This window comes from Oryctolagus cuniculus, chromosome 3 (genome assembly GCF_964237555.1).
Source record: "Oryctolagus cuniculus chromosome 3, mOryCun1.1, whole genome shotgun sequence".
NCBI lineage: Eukaryota > Metazoa > Chordata > Mammalia > Lagomorpha > Leporidae > Oryctolagus > Oryctolagus cuniculus.
Window position 1 is genome coordinate 39,695,923 of NC_091434.1, and position 19,256 is coordinate 39,715,178.

At 42.7% G+C, this 19,256-nt stretch overlaps 1 protein-coding gene across 18 annotated transcripts in view; it reads right to left on the bottom strand.

Moving 5' to 3' along the window:
• SPATS2L (spermatogenesis associated serine rich 2 like) overlaps positions 1 to 19,256 on the bottom strand; it is a 174,172-nt gene that overhangs the window by 48,235 nt on the left and 106,681 nt on the right. For all 18 annotated transcript variants that reach the window (XM_070070428.1, XM_008258940.4, XM_070070427.1 and 15 more), the window contains 3 exons: positions 14,371 to 14,479; positions 11,047 to 11,096; positions 8,198 to 8,444 (listed from right to left, as the gene is read on the bottom strand). In XM_070070428.1, the coding sequence (XP_069926529.1) occupies positions 8,198 to 8,444; positions 11,047 to 11,096; positions 14,371 to 14,479 (406 nt within the window). The remainder of the gene's footprint in view (positions 1 to 8,197; positions 8,445 to 11,046; positions 11,097 to 14,370; positions 14,480 to 19,256) is intronic.

Genomic DNA, 19,256 nt, shown 5'->3' on the forward strand with positions numbered 1-19,256 from the left:
GCCTTCCATCCTATCTGATACTCAGAATGAACAGCTTCCCAAGTTCCCGCCAAGCAACCCTTCGCCAACTGTTGTATTCTGTGCTGAAGCTGTGCATGCTTTGACACATTAGTCAATCTTTCTCCATTTACTTTCCCTGTCTGGAAATTGGTGCCACCTTGTCCATTTTTTGCATTATTATGGATTTCCACATTTAAAATTCTTTTACTATAATTTCATGAACATCATATATGACAATGAAGATACAAATCCATGACTTTTTCTTGAAAAAGCTTTTGATCAGCTCTGCCAAATTAATTTGCAGCTAAACTGGACCCATTTAGACTCAGCTTCAGTGCATGCAATTATTTCCACATTTAACTCTTGCCAACACTGAGAGTTACCAATTTCCTAGTCACCAAGTCTTTGTACCAACTTATGTACTTTACTTGTCCTTGACTTGATTTATTTTACACAGCTCAATAAGAACTGTGCTGGCTGTTTTTGTTAACAGCACCCAAGAAAACAAATTCTCCTCTTGGGAGAAATTTGTGCACTTGGCGTCAAAGATTTTCATAATATATGTATGGTCATGTATGCATTTAAATCTGAAAGGATCTGAAAACTCATATTCAGTTTTTACTTTTTAATGAAAGCTTGATGTACTCATAAGTAGACTGAAGGGGGTATAAAAAGAATTGAAATCTAACTTTCAGGAATGTATTATACATAGAGTAGTTCTAAAATTATTATAGTCATTAAGATTCATGTTTTTTATACACATGTAATTTCAGTAAAGCATATCATTTGATCATGATTAATTTAAGTATTACCAAAAAAGTTTTATCTGGAAAAAAATGATAAAATAGCAAATTATAAATTTGTTCTTATAGAGTTATCTCTAAAATTCCTAAAGTCTGTTATTTAAAACATGTTACTACTGAGTTGAAAGTACTTAAGTGAATATCTTAGTGTTTTATGAAAACATAATGAAATCATTGAGAGTTCTTTGATAACTGATCTTAGTGTTCTCAAATATTTACAAAAGAAAAATAGAAATAGAAATTGAGCTTCTCAAAAATGTTTCAGCTCCCTATTGACATTGTTTCATCATATGCTATTGATAGGTTTTACAAATAAAAACAATAACGTTAATGTAACCTTTCTGAATAGCAATATATTAAGAATTTTTAAAAACTCACACCTTTTGAACCTAGTAATTCCACTTCTAAGAATACACACCAAGGCAATAATCACAGTTGTTGAGATTTATATATAAGATATATTTACTACAGGACTGTTTATAAAAGCAACATGGAAATAATCCAAATGGACAATAGTTTGGTAATATTTAAAAGAAATATGGCAAACTCATAAAAACAAAATACAGCCACTAAAATCAAGTTTTTAAGGAATACTGAATTATATAATGTTCATGTCATGGTATGTAACAACCAGAATACAAAAGTTCATTTGCTGTGAATATGCATTTTTTGTAAAAAGGTAAAATATCTGTGCATTAAAAAAATTCCATAATGAAATTTAACTGTAGCTGTTTCAAGAAAGTACTTTTTTCCTTAAACTATACTGCATTTCTCAAATGTCCTCAACTAGATAAAGTCAGTTTAAACCTAGAAATACAAAAGTCTGTAACTATCTTCAATAGTAACACAGTAACTTAAAATTTAATTTAGCTATACTTCCTTGCATATTTTATCAATAACAATCCAATACAGCCCATGAGAAAGGTTTGTCTGGGTGCCTGTTATTGTTGTAGGCACCGGAAGAAAATGGCAATCAAGGCAGATATGGTCCCTGTCTTTATAGAACTTGAAATCAAACCATTACACAAGCAAATGTAAAATTGCAACTGTGTGGTAAACGTTATGAAAGCAAACACACTGTGTTCTGAAACCGTAACTGGAGTATTTGACCTGAGGACACAAAGAAGGAATTCCTTGGGAAGTACCATCCAGGCTGAGATCCGAGCCATCTCACCTGAAGCCACAGGAAACAGCTCGTGGGGGACAGGCAGGGAGGTGTGGTCCAGGCAGGAAAGCACTGTGTGCCACTTGCCAAGTGCCCGTCTCTTGGCTCCAAACCCACCCTTCTTTGCCCTGTTTTCTAACACTGGAGCAGGACGCTACTAGTCACCTACAAGTCTCTACTGCCAGCTCACAGAATGTTAGCTTCTCAGTAGAGGGCAGTAAAGTGAGGCTGTGAGGCGACAAGGACAGGAATGTTTTCTTCTGGGCCCTGAACACTGACCACTGACTGGGCACCGACTGTTATCACAGTCACCACTGGTGACAGCAGCTGCTGGAGCTCCAGCTGCACCCTCCGGCCATGTGCCTCACCCCTCCCCGCCACTGGCAACCTCACCACCCCTCTGGCAATGGTGTGGGTTTTCTAAGACAGCTCAGCTCATACCCTTGGCACATTTCTTCTCTACTGCAGGCTGCGTGTGACTCAGGCAGCCACACCCCTTCTCTGCTGAGGTCAGCACCTCACAGTGTTGGGGGGGGGCTCTCCAAGTCCTCAGTTCCTTCACTGTCCAGGCTTCTGCATGGTAGACATAGTATGTCATCGGTGCCTTTTTCATTTATTTATATTAAAAGGTAACAAAATAAAATCGATGGGTTAAGCTGACAGTGACACAGGTAGGTAAACTTGATTTGTTTCACTGTCTTATTTCCCTGAAATATGGCTTAATTCTCAGTGCATTTCACTGGAGATGTTTAAAAAAAAAAAAAAAAGGAAAGCCTTTTGACACCTGTCAGAGGTGCATCCCGTTTAAGGAAGTCTGGAACTGAAACAGCCGTGACAAGGTGGGGTGGGAGGGTGGGAGGGTTCCCAGGTGAGTGGTTTTGTGTTTTGCTGCAACATTGCAGCAGTAGTTTCCAGACGAGAAAGAGAAGGGAGAGGGCTCGAGACTTCCCTCTGCCTGGGGGACACGGACCACCTGAGATCTGCTTCCTGCACCCTCAGGTCAGCACGCCCTGTGTCTGTCTCTATCTCTTTCTGCTTTTCCACACGTGCAGGGAGGAAGCAGGGCTCTAAGTCCCAGTTCAGACACAGGCTGCTGGAAGCTGAGGTTGAGAATGAACTACACGCAACTTTAAATGGGAGTTCAGCCCAAGTATTTGGATGCTAAGATAATAATGGAAGAGGAGTGAGGATGGCAGCTGTGAGCTTTAAAATACAAACTTGAAGAAGCACGCTCATATAGCATTGCTTTACGTCGATCTGTGAAGGAATATACGTGAAGTATCAGTACTACATCATTCCTAAAAAAAAAAAAAAAACAGCAAAAGCCTATGGTTGTCATTCTATAAGGGCTCAGTAAGTGCAAGATGCTCTTCAGGCCACCAGCACCCGGCGTGCTCCAGGACGGCCTGAATGAAACATCCCAGGTCTCACCTTGAACTTCTCTCGGTCAGGTGCACGCATCACCCTACAACGCCACCTGCCTCTCTGCTGCCTTCACAACATTTACCATAGTCCATAAGTGCCTTGTAGTTTACTTGTATTCTGGCTTCTTCCTCCCTTCTCCCCAAGAATGTAAACTCCCTGAAAGCAGAAACTGCTGTCTGCTCACTTCCTCTAGGAGAATTCCTGGCACATATTAGATACTTAAACATAATTACTTAATGGGTAAATAGGTGATAGGATGGTTTGCTCTGTACCAGATGCTGTGCTCATCAATTTATGTATCTCAGGGTTCACCATCATCTTGTCACGTGGGATTCTATTTTCTTCTTTGCAAATGAAGAAGTGGAGACACACAGTGGTTGACTTGTCCAGGGTCACACACCTGGTAAGTGAAGAGGCCAAGAATCCGAATCTGTCTACTGCTAATGCCCTGGTTCTTCGCTGTGGTATTATATTGCTTCCATTTAAGAGCTGGCACCACGCAAATCCTAGCATATACACATTCGGCGTTACTAGTAAAGTCCTACACTAACTGCTTTCTTCTTGTTGATCCTTTCTAAGCCTCTGGTCCAACGCAGGGCTTCGAGAAGCAGCACAGGAGGTCTTCCTGAGGCTAGGACATGCAAAACTCTGCCTTTGAGTTCCCTGAAGGGAACCTCAGACCATCAGATACTTCGACACAGTGGCCGGCGTTTGTGTTGTTGTTACAGGAAGCACAGATGAGGGGCAGGCAACCAACAGCTCTGTAAAATCACAGGGTGCTCTCGTTTTCCATTGGTTCATTTCACTTTGAGAATGAGACAGCAGCTCTGTGCCCAAACCTAGGATCTGCCCCATAACTGGGGAAACGACAGGGCTCTTCCTGACCCGGGACACCCGGCAGATGGTGGGGTCCCGCTTGTGAAGCTCGGTGCACACAGCCTGGAGCCTTCTGTCTGGAGAGGAGGAGGAGGGGACAGAAGAGGGGCTCTCCCAGGATGGGGGTGGGGCCAGCGAGAGGGGCTGGACAAGCCAGAGTCCTGCTCCTGGGCTGGCCCCTGTGCGGCTGGCGGGACCCCTTTCCCCACCCAGCTCCTCTCCCACTCGGTGGGCACTGTGTCCACTGGGACAAAGGCCACAGAGGAATCCGGATCCTCATTCTGGCCTAAATGGAGGTGAGGCACTTGGCACATTTTAGCGATATGAGCCTCGTGAGACAGACAGCAGGAGGAGTATGTGGGCAAACCGAACTCTCAGGTCATAAAGTGCTTTAGACATTTAGATGGGGACTCCGGAAAAAAATATCGTTGGCACTACTTTTGGTACAAATAAATCTCAACGTACTCCCTGCCTGATTTCGTAAGTGAAAACAGGATGCCTTTGATTGAATTATGTAAAAGATCTAATTTGAGCTGTTATTAAAAATTCTGAAATACAACAAAACAACCACAACAACCTACTCTCAGGCTTAAAACCTACTCCCAAACTTCTCGGCTGAATGCCGACGCACGGCCGTGTCCCACTTGGCAGTGCTATATTTACTGCCTGAAATGACGATGCTTCGGGTGGTTATTTTTCATGTAGGAAGTCACACCAACACCCCTGAGCCACCTGCATATATCTTAAAGCGAACTTCTCCCCTACCAGAAAATGATGCAGTTTAAGGCTTTGGGAAGGAGAGATCTTGAATGTCAAGGTGTTATAAAAAGATAAAACATGCAGCGCACATGCTCACAGCCTCCTGCCCAGCGGGGCCTTGCGCACAGGCATTGTTGCGCCAGTTTCATTACTGGAGAGCCTGATAAATGCTCCACCACTGCTAGCCTGGAGATTTCTTTCAGGCTCATACTGTGAACCACTCGACTACAGAATATCATTCTACGGCTGTAGTATTATTACTTTTCCCCAATTTTTCAATTAGACAGTTTTTAAGGCGTTAGGGAGGCCGCAGTTTTCACAATACCCTCCTGGCCGCATGCATAAAATCCTGTGGATTGGAGTCAGTCTTTTGGGAGGGCTGAGGGGGTCTGTTCTCTCAGCTGCTCCATCCGGGAGCCTCGGTTTCCTTAAGTAAGGAGAGGGGTCAGGATTAAAGGCTCCTTCTCACCCTTCCGGGTCCCACGTTCTACTAAAACTGAGGTACGGAGTGTTCCAGGCCTGGCGCCCAGCTGTGAAACATCTCTTAGACGTCTTGGGCTCTCTGACGGATGGAACAACCATTTGACAGTCATCTGACAGCTTTGTGTCAACTGCCTGATGACCCTTTAGCATCTCTGAGAGAAAACGTAACCAGCTAGGAAGCCATTTTAAAATCTGTGGTCCCTGGAACTGCCAGTGAAGGGAATGGCCAACCAGAAAGGCTCCTGTTCTTTTGCCAAAACATCTAATAACGTTCCACCACTGTCATTTATTCTTTAATAGAAAAATTTATGTGAAGCAGAGAGAGATGTCTCATGCACCAGTGACGCTAACAAATAACAGCAACATACTTCAATGCCTTCATGCTAAACTCAACAAAGGGACATCGGGACGACCGTGCGATCACAGATCCTTGACACAAGTTTTACGTGAGGGTTCACAAAAGCCCCCTTGTGCGGAGAACTTCCCTGGTGGGCACTTAACTTTCTTGGCAGCTATCCACTGTGAAGGGAAGCACTTTTAGACAGCATTTGCTCGAATGTCATCTACTTCAGACAGTTACTGAAATTGTGTTCAGAAGAAGGTATAAATTATAAGTAAATGAACGAATATATGTGCTAGGCTTTTAGTTGGTGATTGATACCAAAACAGCAAGTTGAGTAATTAGATTTGGAAAGTAATTCATGTGAAAGCAATAACAAGTAAACTTGGGGCTCTGTCGCTCGATTATTTAATTTCTCCTTCCTGCCCTGACTATAAATCAAAACATTCTCAAAATGGTAGGCATAGAAAAAACTGAATGAAAAGACTCCTAGAGAATTTGGCTTCAAAATGGGGTTATTTCTGTTGTCACAGTTTGGTTTTAGGAAACCATCGTGCTGTAAATGAGGAGGATCTGAAGTGTGGGGCTCTAGATGGTGTTGTTAGGAAATGTGTTTCTAGAAGAAAGTTCTAGAAGAAAGTGCTCTGTGAGCCATGTTTGAAGCACTAGATCTGATTTACAGCGAGTCAGTTACTTAATGCCTCCCGATGTAGCACATGTCACCACATGATGTTCTGTCTGCACCTCTGTCTCTGCTAGACGGAACTCTGCCAGGCAGGGCTGTCTCACTCTGCTTGGCTTGTCACAGGACAGCCCAGCTTCATGTGCCCCTGGTGGGCAGTAGGTGAGCGTACGGAACAAAGTTGTCCCTGCTTCCTTCTAAGCCTCGGCATCCTTTCTACCACCTTGCGTCTGTCAGGCCCTCAACACCCACTGCTCAGCTGGACCCTCCCTGAGCCACAGCTGGGCGCGGCACCTCTCTTCCCGAAACCCTAACTCATCAGGGTGCCCACAGCCTTGTCTTCAGAGACACCAGGACACGAGTCCCTCACGGTCTAGAGCCTATCGATCCTCTGAACGTACTGTTCATAGGGCCTGGCACTACGAATGCATGAGGCGTTTAAAAAGCCATAGAGGCGGTACACTCAGGATTTTAGAATGAGGACAAAGACTGTGAGACATCAACCAGCGTAGTGCTTCTCACTGAGGGATCTAGCATGCTAAACATGAAAGAAGGCATTTCAGAACTTTAGCAAAATGACTGCGCATGTGTGTGTGGTGGCAGGGGAGCAGGAAGATGCTGGATGGTTTGCAGTCATGTTCTGTACAACAAAGAATTGTCCTGTTTCCTGAACATCTTCATGTTCTTGTGAATGAGTGTTTAAAAACGTGTGTGTGTGTGTGTGTGTGTATGTAATTATGTAATCCTAGACTGTTTCATTTCTAGGATTTGCTTGAATTTTCAGGATTTAATTTCTGTGTAAATTGAGGGAAGATGGTATTTTACGGTGTTTAGAACTTGACTAGGAGTTTTTCACGGTGTGGGAAACCACATGGCCAACCACAGCAGCAGTTACGGCACTGGAGTCTGAGCCCATGTATACGCAGAAATACACTTGCTGGGCACTTACTTCGCAGGTCAAATATAAAGAGTGGTATCTATGTTATCCAGTTGACTTGTCTTACTTCTTTCAATTGCAACGTGACTTATTCTAAGTGGGAATGGGCATCAGACCGCTTTATGAGGCTTTCCATTTTACTTACTGTTGCATTTCTTAAATTATTGATTGAAATTCCTTTTCTAGTCAGATTGTGTTACGCTGCGTTTTACTTGAGGGTTTGTTATAAAGTGAGGCACTGGGTCAGGCAGTGGGCAATCACTGACCTCACTGTGGCAGGTTACATTCCAACACATCATATGAAGCAGTCGGAGTTAAAGCAACCTGGACTCCCTCGGCCACTTGTAAATCTTTCATAACATTTCCTTTTGTCACCAATTACTCTTACTTCAAGTGAATTCTAGTAAAGGTGCCTACAAAAAGTACTTCTTTAAACTAAAATATCCATCTTCCTGATGATCCAAATACACACACCGTTTTTTGTTTTAGGAAAAAACCAAAAGAATCCTCTTAGTGCAGGGCTAGCTTAAGCTTCTATTCTCTGGCCTCACCGCCTGCCGCTGACCCCCACGTGGCCTCAGGAAGACAAACTGAACCCGTCTCCAGGGCAGCAGAAAAACCCCTCCTCTTCCGTGATAGCAACAGCAGCAGTGGCTGCCCCCAACGGGCCCCCTCTGCGTTTTTTCCTCCTGTGTCTCCTTAGGTAACTTTACTTAAGATTACTGACCTGTGACCCCACGAAGTACCTTTGAAGGCTCCTCGAGGATGGAGATCCTCTTCTCCCGAGGGCTAAGGGCTGGTTTCTCGGCGGCGGAATCAGTGGACGAGCTGTCCTTCTCACAGCCATTCGCGTGGCCGTTCTGTAGCTGGGGCGGCTGTGGCTGCACGGGCCCTGCGTCGGGCCGCTCTGCCTTGTCCTTAGCGTCCTTGCTGCTTTGATGCTGCTTGGACTTGCTTCTTTTTCTTTTATTGTTCTAGAAAGAAAAACAAATGAGAAAATCGTATTATTCTCTTGGACCCTTGAAATAGAAGGTAAATCTGAGAGATGAAAATCCGATACTATCTTCTACGGTTCCTGGCACTTCTAACAGAATGGGTGGAAACACCTGCCTCTTTACTAACCACCCAAGTTAATTTAAGCATCTTCTTTCTACAATAGGTCAACTCAACTTTTACCTCATAACCACGGTAAGAATAATGTTGCCTTAAAAGGAAAACAATAGCAAGGCATGGCTTACCTAGTGGCCCTGTTATTTGTGCAACTCGTGGCTCCACATCCATGAATAGCAATACTATTTGTAACAACTGAATTCCGGGGTCGTGCCCTTGCTGCTTACAGTGATGGTGGGGATGGGGCAGGGGAGGAGGACACTAAGGCTTCCACTGTCTGGGAAGAGCAGAAGGTGGAGGGGAGGCTTAGTAGGAAAAAAGGGAGCAACTCCTTGCAAAGTGAGGAAGCAGACTGTGGGTCGCCACTGTTCAGGCTGGGTCTCTGGCATAGGCACCAACCCACCAGGAGATCTCTTGAATTCCTGTCACTGTCCAGGAAGCTCTAGGGAGCCCCACGTCCTCCAGCACCGCATGTTTAAGCCGGAGCAGACAGCTGCTGCAGAGTAACGGCAAGCTGACACCCACTTGGCTGTGGACTGTGCAGCTGAGTGCCTGGACTCTCGGCTGCTGGCCGAGCGCCATTACATGGTTTGCTTCATGTGGTTTACTTTGGAATCACGTTCACTCTGAGTTTTTGTACAACATGTATTGTAGTTCTCCTAAATGCCCTAATGGCGAGCCTGCAGTTGTCCCTCAGTATCTACAGGGAATGGGTTCCAGGACTCCCAAGGAGGATAAAAATACTCTGGAGCTATGCACCTCCTCTGATATCCTTGAGCTCACCTCTAGATTTCTTACAATGCCTACTAAAGCACAAATGCTATGCACATAGCTACTGTATTGTACTGTTAGGCAATAGCAGCAAGGGAGGACGGTCTACGCACCTCCAGTAGAGACTCAATCACTGTTGGCTTAAACACATTTTCAGTCCAGGGTTGGCTGGGTCTGGGGGCACAGAACCTGCAGGCACACAGGCCTATTGTGACTGGGAAAGATGTTGTTCCTAACTACGTCACATGTTCCACCTGAGTGAAGTTCAGTGCCCAGTTGCCGGTCAGTGTTCATAACAGTCAGCACGGCACAGGCCTCAGCCAGTCCTAACAGATGCCTTACCCCCAGGAAGAGCCCGTGCCCCCTCAGTTCCAGCTGAGTATCAGCCTGGCTTTGTCCGTCAACACATTCTCAAAAGACATTAAAAGAAGCTGCTTCCTCCTGTTAATTCTCCTCCCTACTCCTTTTCTTTTCCCTTGAAACCATAATCAGGCCCCAGGGAAAGCCCTCCCCTCCGTGAGGGGTGTGTGCTGCCAGCAGCACCCAGTGCCACCCAGCACCCCCAGCAGCTTCCGGTTCCCAAGCTCCATGTCTCCAGGGCAGGGACAGAGACCACTTCCCTGTGACCCTCCGAGGGGGGAGCTTGGCCATCAGTGATGGGTGTGACGGCTGTATACACGTCAGACAGATTTGAAACCCGAGCCATCCATCCGCAGGGTTCCCTGGAAGTCTAAATACTGCCTTGCCCTCACTTGCAAGTCAGCACCACCTCACACAGAAACCTGGAGGCTACGACTGAAGACCAGGAGAGCTGGCGGAAGATGGTGGCACATCAAGGTTACAAACAGGCCTCCTAATGCTTCTATTCTACATGAAACTAGATAAGAAGAAGGGAAAAAGGGGGGTTCCAGCCATTTCAGTACTCTTGGGATTTTATGAAAGTGATAGTGTTTGTTTCTTTGCAATCTGTTTAGCAGGCCTGTGACCCTCCCTCATGGGAAGGGGGAGGCTGGCGTGTTTTACCCCGGCAGAGGCACGGAGCATGTGGGCTCTACGGAAAAGAGCAGTAGGCCTTTGGCCAGCTGCACACAGGAACACCGCACGTGCTCCCAGAAGTCACGGACGAGACAGCAAGACAGTGTGCATCACACCGAGCAAATCTCCTCCCTGTGGTCTCAGGGAGCCGTCGGCCAGCACCCAGGAAGCCCCTGAAGCACGTGTTTTGTAGGCATTTTCTTTTCTTCTTTCATTAAGGATCCACCTTAGAATTCAGCCCAAAAAAGCGACTCTGCACAGTTGTGGACACATTCCTTCAGCTGAAAAAACACGTGCGAGCACAGCGAGAGCTTTTCAAGGATCTCAGACACTCCTCAAGTTTTCCCTTTGTGTTACAGGATACGTTCCAGCAAGTTCATGTCTTGAATGCTTTGAAATCACAGGCTGGGCTCCCCTTAATACTTAAAAAGAAAAACACCTCTGTGCCTTCTTAAGCATACCTGGTGGTTAAAACACTGAATGGAAAATAAGGGCATTAGAGAGAGTGCAGCTGGTGATGTGAGTCAGGGCCCTGGGTGTGTTCTGGGTGTGCACATTAACATTTTGGAAAGAAGCACATTGGCAGCCCTGTGAAAATGATAACCACCATGAAGTTTCTGATTGAAGATGTGACTAATTTACAGCCACTATTAATCTTACCTTCTTTTTTCCTGTCATATTCCATTCTTTCAAAACTTGGATCGCACTTCCTAGATAAAGACAAAGAATCTTCAACAAATATTCACATAATAAAACAGCACACAGAATTCATCTCCATCTTTCCATTTTGGTGGCAATTTCTTTTCTTTTTGTTTTTTCATTTGTTTTGAATCACCTTACCTTAATAAAAATGCCAGTTTCATTTCTTATTTCCCAGATTTTCATTTAATTCACTGCATGATCTCAGTTTTATCAAAATATTAAGCACCACTCCATGAAGCTTATTTTTTTTCATCATTATATTGTCTTTGGGAAAATGAAATCTATCTTGAGAATTTTCTGATAGGTTTGTTGCCATGGGTAGAATTAAAATTGTTCTGTTTGATATATGAATAAAAATGTCTATAATCTGCTGAGCCAAATATGAGCTTCTGAGTATTATTAACCAGGCGAATCACAGCTTTCTGTGGCCACCCCTTCTCCTTTTTCACTCTGACTCATTAGGTTCAAAACTTGCAGGGGATGAAGGAGACAGATTCTGTAACATTAGCTTGCTTATAGTCATCATGGAGAGTGATGGGATGCCTTCTTGACAAGCCTTCCATTTGGAAATCAAAGAAGTTCATTAAATGACAAGGTCGGTCCTAGGGTCTATCCAACCCCTTCATATACATCTGTGTAACAACACTGACTCAGAGGACAAGTCTAACCTGATTCAGTTATAAAACACACTTAAGGAACTAGTTTAGCAGTGGGCAGCTACCTGCAATGTTTCTTCTACATAGTGTAAGGAAGTGCATTCATTCATTCCAAAGGTGCTGAAGGTAATTTCAATAACAAGTTACTGGTACTGAGTAAACAGGCACTTCTACAGGAGGCTATAGCTCTCAAATGTATTCTTTTTAATAGTTTTAAACCTCACACAATCTTATTATACTTACAGCGCTCTCTATCTCTACAACGAGTGTGTGGGATAAAGAAAGATAAACTTTAGACTGGTCTTTATGACAGTTTTCAAATTAGTAGGGTCCCAATTGTTGTCCACTGTCACTGCTGGGTAAGAAGAAGGCCATATCGCTTTGACTAAAGTTTAGACAGGCTAATTATTCCTATCTATCCCAAGTTCCCAATCTAATGTCCCTTTTCAATTTGTTTGAGTTGCATGTACTTAAAATAATAAGACTGCATCTAAAAATAAGCTGTAATTCAGGCTCTTTTTTAACTGGCCTGCTCTTTCTCTAATTTTCCCAGAAAATTAATGTTTCACAGCATTTTCCTTTTGAAGAACTTCAGGAAGTCACTTTCATCAGGGTTCTTGGTAAGCCTCTGCAGTGGTTGATAATCATTACCGTTGTTCTTATGTTCAGCTAAGCTTCAGTTTTCTAAGTAAAATTAAGTTTCAAAAAATGATAAATGTTATCCTTTTTAATAAGAAGGTGAGTTGTCAGCCTACCACTTTTGCAGCTGCAATATTCAAGCAGCCCTCTAATTTTCATATTTTGACATAAATTCTATTTACAACTTGGACAATAAGCTTATAGACAGTAATCCTGAATCAGAAATACCCATATTTACAGAGGATTTTGAAACTATTGTTTATTAAATTTTAATTATATTGAAGCCACTTACCGTTTTTCAAAGCCACTTGGAAACAGGGCTTTCAGTATGCATCATAAATGGCTCTTAACAAATATTTTTGACTCATGTCTTCCAACCAAAATGTTAGGCTTCTCAACAATCGTTGAGTTTTTTTTTTTTTTTTTAATGACATCTTAACACTGGCAAGTGAAAATGCCCAAGAAGGACGAGAAGGTGCTCTGTGTAAACCCAGGCAATCTGATGACAACCCATCAGTCACAGTGCACCCCATTCGGGGTCATGGTAATAAGAACCTTCCTGATGGAGAACATGGGGGCCTCAATCCAAGTAGGAACAGGCAGGACAGCAGATGATGACCCTTTCCCTTTCCTCAAGCTTTTTCTTTTTTTTTTTTTCTTTTTTTTTCCATGCAAGTGATGTGGGCAAGAGAAACCTGAAGACAGAATTTATATGCGCTAGGTTGTGCCTATTTCCAAAAAAAAGTTTGAGACAAATTGCACCTAATACTGCAAAGTTAGATTAATACTGGACTCTTGACTATTTATTTCTTATGACTAAAGATTCTCTATCTGCTAGTTTATGAAGCTGGGAAGAACAAGGAGGAAAGATATGTAGTGGACTTACTTGGAGGTCTGTTTTGAATGATAATCACTTGTTAGTTCAGTGAGGACCCTAACCTTGACTCTGATACCAGAATGTGAGCATGATGCGTGGTTCCGAGATCCTGCCCTGAAATGCAATCATTCTTGGAGAAGATCAAGAAGGTTATTCTCCTCCCAGGAAAATAAGTAAATCATCCTGTCCTTGACAAACTGTAAATAGGATGCAACTGAGAAATGTGCTGACAGGTCCTTCCTGGCCTTATTTGTCAGATTATGTTTAGCGAGGCCCTATTTACAAAATAGAAATGAACAGCAGGACAGAAGACCTAAGGTTACTAAGGATAAGGAAAAGACTGTTCAAAACCTGAACTTGTGCAATTTGATTAGGAGAGGAAAATTCCCCCATAATTTAAAGAAAATTCACAGCTTCTAAGTTGTAAAGTGTTAAGATAAACATATTCCTGAGACTTTAGATTCTGTTACATCACTGACAATGGATCATCTAAAAATGATATATTTTTTAGAAAGCAAAAAGGATTTACAGGTAAAAAAGAACTGGCATTCTGATTAATTAGGCAAACTAAAAATCATAAACTAAGGATATTAAAGAATAAACCAGTGTTCTTAGACTGCATGAGCATCAATTCAAGGATTCCAGTCATGAAGCCAAGAAGAATTACGCTGTGGACGAGATCAGAGGGCTTCCCAGGTCAGGAATAAAGCATACGACCGTGCATTCACACAGCACCATCAGATAAAGGACACGTAAAATAACAACTGGGAATGACTGGCAGACAGGGAACGGGCAGCATTATAATCAGTACCCTTTGAAAACTATTTACAGCATTTTTTTTCTAATAAGAGAAAAAGAACTTTCAAGTGCTGCTTGTATTATATCTATGCATTTTTAGCAAACAGTGTATCTTTATTAAAACTTAAGTAACCAGAGATACTCATTTTGTTTAAGGAAAAAAATACATGGATTATGCATGGAGTATTTCATTCTAACATTATAAAATACATGGATTATGTATGAAGTATTTCATTCTAACACTAAAATACATGGACTATGTATGAAGTATTTTATTCTACCATCTTCAGCTTCAGGCGCATGTATACCCACCATCCACGAAGGCCTGGACAGCTTTATCCACATTAAAATCAAACTGTTGTAGCACCAGGACTATTTCATTATTGCTTTTGTTGGGAACAACTGATCTAACTGCATAGATCTGTAAAGGAAAAGAAAAAGAAGAAAAGTAAATATTTTACATATTTCTCACCTATGAATCTCTCACTGGACAGAATAACGACCGTTAGAAAGGCCCTGGGAAGCCAGCTACCTTCTTGCCATCAGCATACTGAAGGCATTTCAGACCAGAGAGAAGTCCCATCGTGGCCATCACCTTGACTCCCACTTGGTTGGTGTACACATTCCCACAAAGAGCTCCTTGTTAGGACTGCGGCAGCAAGCGTGAAAGCCAACTCTGGGCTTGCAATCTGCCCTCCCCCACGACTACAGATGCACACAAGATGTTTTCAGGGAGGAACACAGAATCGTTTTCTGTGTCAGGCTTCCCTTCGCCTGGCTCAGGGGGAGCCTTAGAAATCGTACAGAATCAGCCTCCTGCCTGAGCTTCCCTGGCTGCACAGTGGGAACAGTCACCTCCAGGGTCACAGAAGGGTCTGGGGAGATTCCATGGATGTTTACGAAGACAGGCACATGCAGGGCGCTGTATTTTGGAAGTGGTAATCTCAGGCCTAATACAGAAAATGCTCTCAAACACATTTCTGAAAACCAAACACTTAACAGCAGTAAAGGTAAATCCATATGTAGCAAAGAACTTCAAAAGGTTAAGATGAAATTTGATGTTTAATGAACTGTGTGCATTTCTTAGTCAAATTTCGCAAGTATTCTTTTTTCTCGCCTCTTAGAATTAATTGACCTTTATCTCGCAGCCTTGCAATTACTCCCGGATGCTCTACCTATCTGAGCAAAACCTGGCTCGTCCAGTTTTCTGCCAAAGGGATTACTGTGACTGCTGCTGACAAATACTTGAATACTGCACGGTCCAAAGGCAAGAGACTGGTGAAGCACTGTACAATCTTTACATGGTTTCATCTGTTTAAATGACGACTACTGAGTTTCAGAGCTAAATACAGTTTAATGTAATTGGATTTATGGAATATGGATTATATAGACATGGTATGTGTAATGTGATACTACTGACTAGAACATTTAATTGAGTTGGGTAACATATTTCCTGATTACATTAGAAAACAGACAGCCTACTTTATATAGATCTGTATTTGAGTATTTAGCGTATAATGAGAACACAGCACATGCTGTGAGTATCTGACTTACAGAAAGAAGTCTTGACATTAGAAAGTTGGTTCAAATCTTTTTTTGACATTTATGAATAACAAATATTTGAGTCTTGATGAGGACCCTAATAATATACATATATCTGTGATCCAAAATTTCTTTGATTAGCTTCTATTCTCATATTTTATAGTACTTAGTTTTCTTAGTTTCTATTTAATAGAAAACTTCCTTAAATCCATAGTCTTTCTCACTTTTTCTCTGTACCTTCTTTTTTTTTTAACTTTTATTTGATGAATATAAATTTCCAAAGTACGGCTTATGGATTACAATGGCTTCCCCCCCAATAACGTCCCTCCCACCCGCAACCCTCCCCTTTCCCACTCCCTCTCCCCTTCCATTCACATGAGGATTCACTTTCGATTCTCTTTATATACAGAAGATCAGTTTAGCATACATTAAGTAAAGATTTCAACAGTTTGCTCCCACACAGAAACATAAAGTGAAAAAAATTTAAAAATTTTTTAAATGATGATGAAATCAGATCAGACCTATTGTCATGTTTAATCCCAGTGAGAGTCAAGTTGGGAATTGATAATTTCTTCTTCTTCTTCTTTTTTTTTACAGAAGATCAGTTTAGTATACATTAAGTAAAGATTTCAACAGTTTGCACCCCCATAGAAACACAAAGTAAAATATACTGTTTGAGTACTCGTTATAGCATTAAGTCTCAATGTTCTGTGCCTTCTTTAAAGATCTAATTAAGTATATATTTTTTGAATGCCTATTGTGTGATGAGCAACTAAACTTCCTGGAACTTAGAGAACCAAGAGGTATAAAATACACTGATCAAATGATCACACAAATTAATATACACTTATAAATTATACATAAGTGATGGAAAATCACATGGCAGAGAGACTTGATACAGCTATGCTGAGACCTGGAAGGTGAGTGAGGAGAAATGGGTGGGAGGGGAGGTGAAAGAGAAAAGCATTTTGGGTAGAGAGAAACTATGAAGACAGAGTGTGGAGGAGGCAGCAGGTAAAGCTTCTAGAATACGTGATGAAGCCAGGAGCGGGCAGGGACTGGATCCTACCAAGGCCGACAAGGCTGTGCGTCAGCCCTGTGTGATCGCCCTTCAACATCCTTTTGTTGAGTTGTCTTTTACCATTCATTCACTGGGTTAGGAAGTTTTTTTCTTTCTCTTCCTTCTTACCCTCTACTTTTTTTTTTTTTTTTTTTCTGAGAGGATAACATGGGAAGAAAAACAAAAACAAAACCCCAAACCCCCACATTCAGTCTAGCAATATCATTAACAAAAATAAATTTTGGTGTGTGTCCAACAATACATTTTTGTCTCACAATGATCAATGCAGTTAACAATAAAAATTACATAGGGCCCTCTTTCATTTTTTATTTATTTTATTTATTGGAAAGGCAGACACACACACATACACACACACACACATACACACACATACACACACAGATGGAGGGAGGGAGGAAGGGAGAGTGAGAGAGAAAATCTCCCATCTGCTCACTCTCCAAATACCCACAACAGCTGGGGCTGGGCCAGGGTGAAGCTGGGAGCTGGGAACTCAGGTCAGATTTCCCATGTGGGTATCAGGAACTCAACTACCTGAGCTCCACCTATGCCTCCCAGGAACCTGGAATCCAGAGTGGAGCTGGGACTCAGCCCTAGGCACTCTGATATGAGATGCAGGCACTCTAAGCAATCTAGACCCACCCTCAAGTACAATTCTTTTAAATAAAACTCCTGGCACTTCAAGACCACTATAGTGTTGCTCATATTATATAAAACTTCATAATTACCAACATTATTGTCATGTTGGGCATGTCCTTCTAAGTAACACAATGCTTAGTTATTCATCACATGGACTACATTATAGCTATGTTAGACCAAAGTTTTCAGTCCATGTGCATGGTTGTATGGACAGTGAAGATCCAGATTTATGGAATAAACATAAAGTAATTGTTCTCTGTGCTTCCAAATCTCTCCCCTGCAAAACACAGTATGTTTTTATTATATGAAGGCAGAACACATTATACACCAGTACTTGGAGATACACTTCCTTTTTAGATGTTTATACTACTCTTGCTTGTCTTCCAGTGAGAGAAAAAAAATACCAATCATGGTCAGATGTGTACAGAAAACATTTCCTCTACTTGTCATTTTAGGTATCCTAGCTACGAATGCATCCTTAGAAAACTATCAATAACAGATCTGATAGCCAATCTAGTTATGAATAGACTATAATTCTCAGAGGAAGATAATTGAGACAAGTATTTCAAGTGTCATAGAAATGAGAAAAAAAAGAGAAAAACTAGTTTATGCTTATTCTTAGGAATTCTCCAATAATCCTGAATTCTAGTGGATTTCTAAGCCAACGTCTGTTTCCGCTTTAATCATGAGCTTGGCTAATGTGAAGAGAGTGGCCCTGTTCCCCAGTCTTGCTATGTATAAATTCACTACATTGGTTTTCCTACGGAAACTGTCTTGGAGAAAGATCGAGAAGCCGTGTCTAGTCACATGTGCCCATAACAACACAGGAAGCTCACTGTGTCAGTATTCACGATTCAGCAGACTCACAGGGGGCTGACACATGTGAGCCCAAAAAAAGACCTCATTATGAAGCGACTTTCAGTATGAGACGTGGATGCCCAGGCAGTGGCACAGAGGGGCTGGGCTGAGAGGCAGCCATTGCATTTGGAAATGAAGCCTCTGAGGGCCAAAGCTCCTGGAGGAATGGATCAATCAATGCGTGACTAATGGTAGTTTGCATACGGAGAACTCATAAAATTCACGCCCGCAGTGGCTGCTCTGCAGAGGCTGCTTCTGGCGCGGCTGCACACACACAGCCTTCTCTTCGCTGCCACAGCCCCAGCTGGTGTGCTGCAGCTTCCCACTTGAGCCCACTGTTTGAAGCTGCCCTTGACTGCATCCCAAAAGGGTTCTCATGCCATCAACAGAGGGTCCACCTGCCCACCAGGCAGCCGCTCAGGCTGCTGGGTGACAATGAAGACAGCTAGTTAGCGGTTCGTTGAGCAACTGCCTTCCCTGCCCCAGACTCACATTCCCCTGCTTTGTTTTTCCTAATTTAAGTCTAGTTGGGCCAATTCAATTTGCTATTTGGAACGTTGTTTTGCTTGTACCTTCTGAGCGTTTAATCTCGATGTCCCCCCTCTCCCTGGGGCCCTCCTATCTGGCTCCGCAGGCTCTGTCCCATTCTCCTTCAGGCCCACCCTGCTGGCACTTCGCCTGCTCTGAGCCTGCACGGACGCTGTGTGGTGTCAGCTTCCCACATGAGCCTACCTCCCCTGTACCTGAGTTGTGTGGTTTCAGAGCTGTGAACAGATTTCCTCCTTCACATTGCGCTTTTGGGAGCCAGTCAGTGACGACTGCTTAGAAATTCTTGGCTTGCCAATGAGTCACTTAAGCTGTGTCTGAGTTTCAAAAGTGGTTCTGACCAAAGTTTTCAATCCACCTACACAGTTGTGTGATCAGCAAAGACCCAGCACAAAATAACTGCTCTCTCTGCCACCAGTCTCCTCCCTGAGAATTCTTTCTGAAGCTGCTGCTGTTCCTAAAGTATGAGCAGACTTCAAAATGTTTGTGGGGAAAAAAGATGAAATTAAAAGGTAATTTTATTTCACTGTAAAAT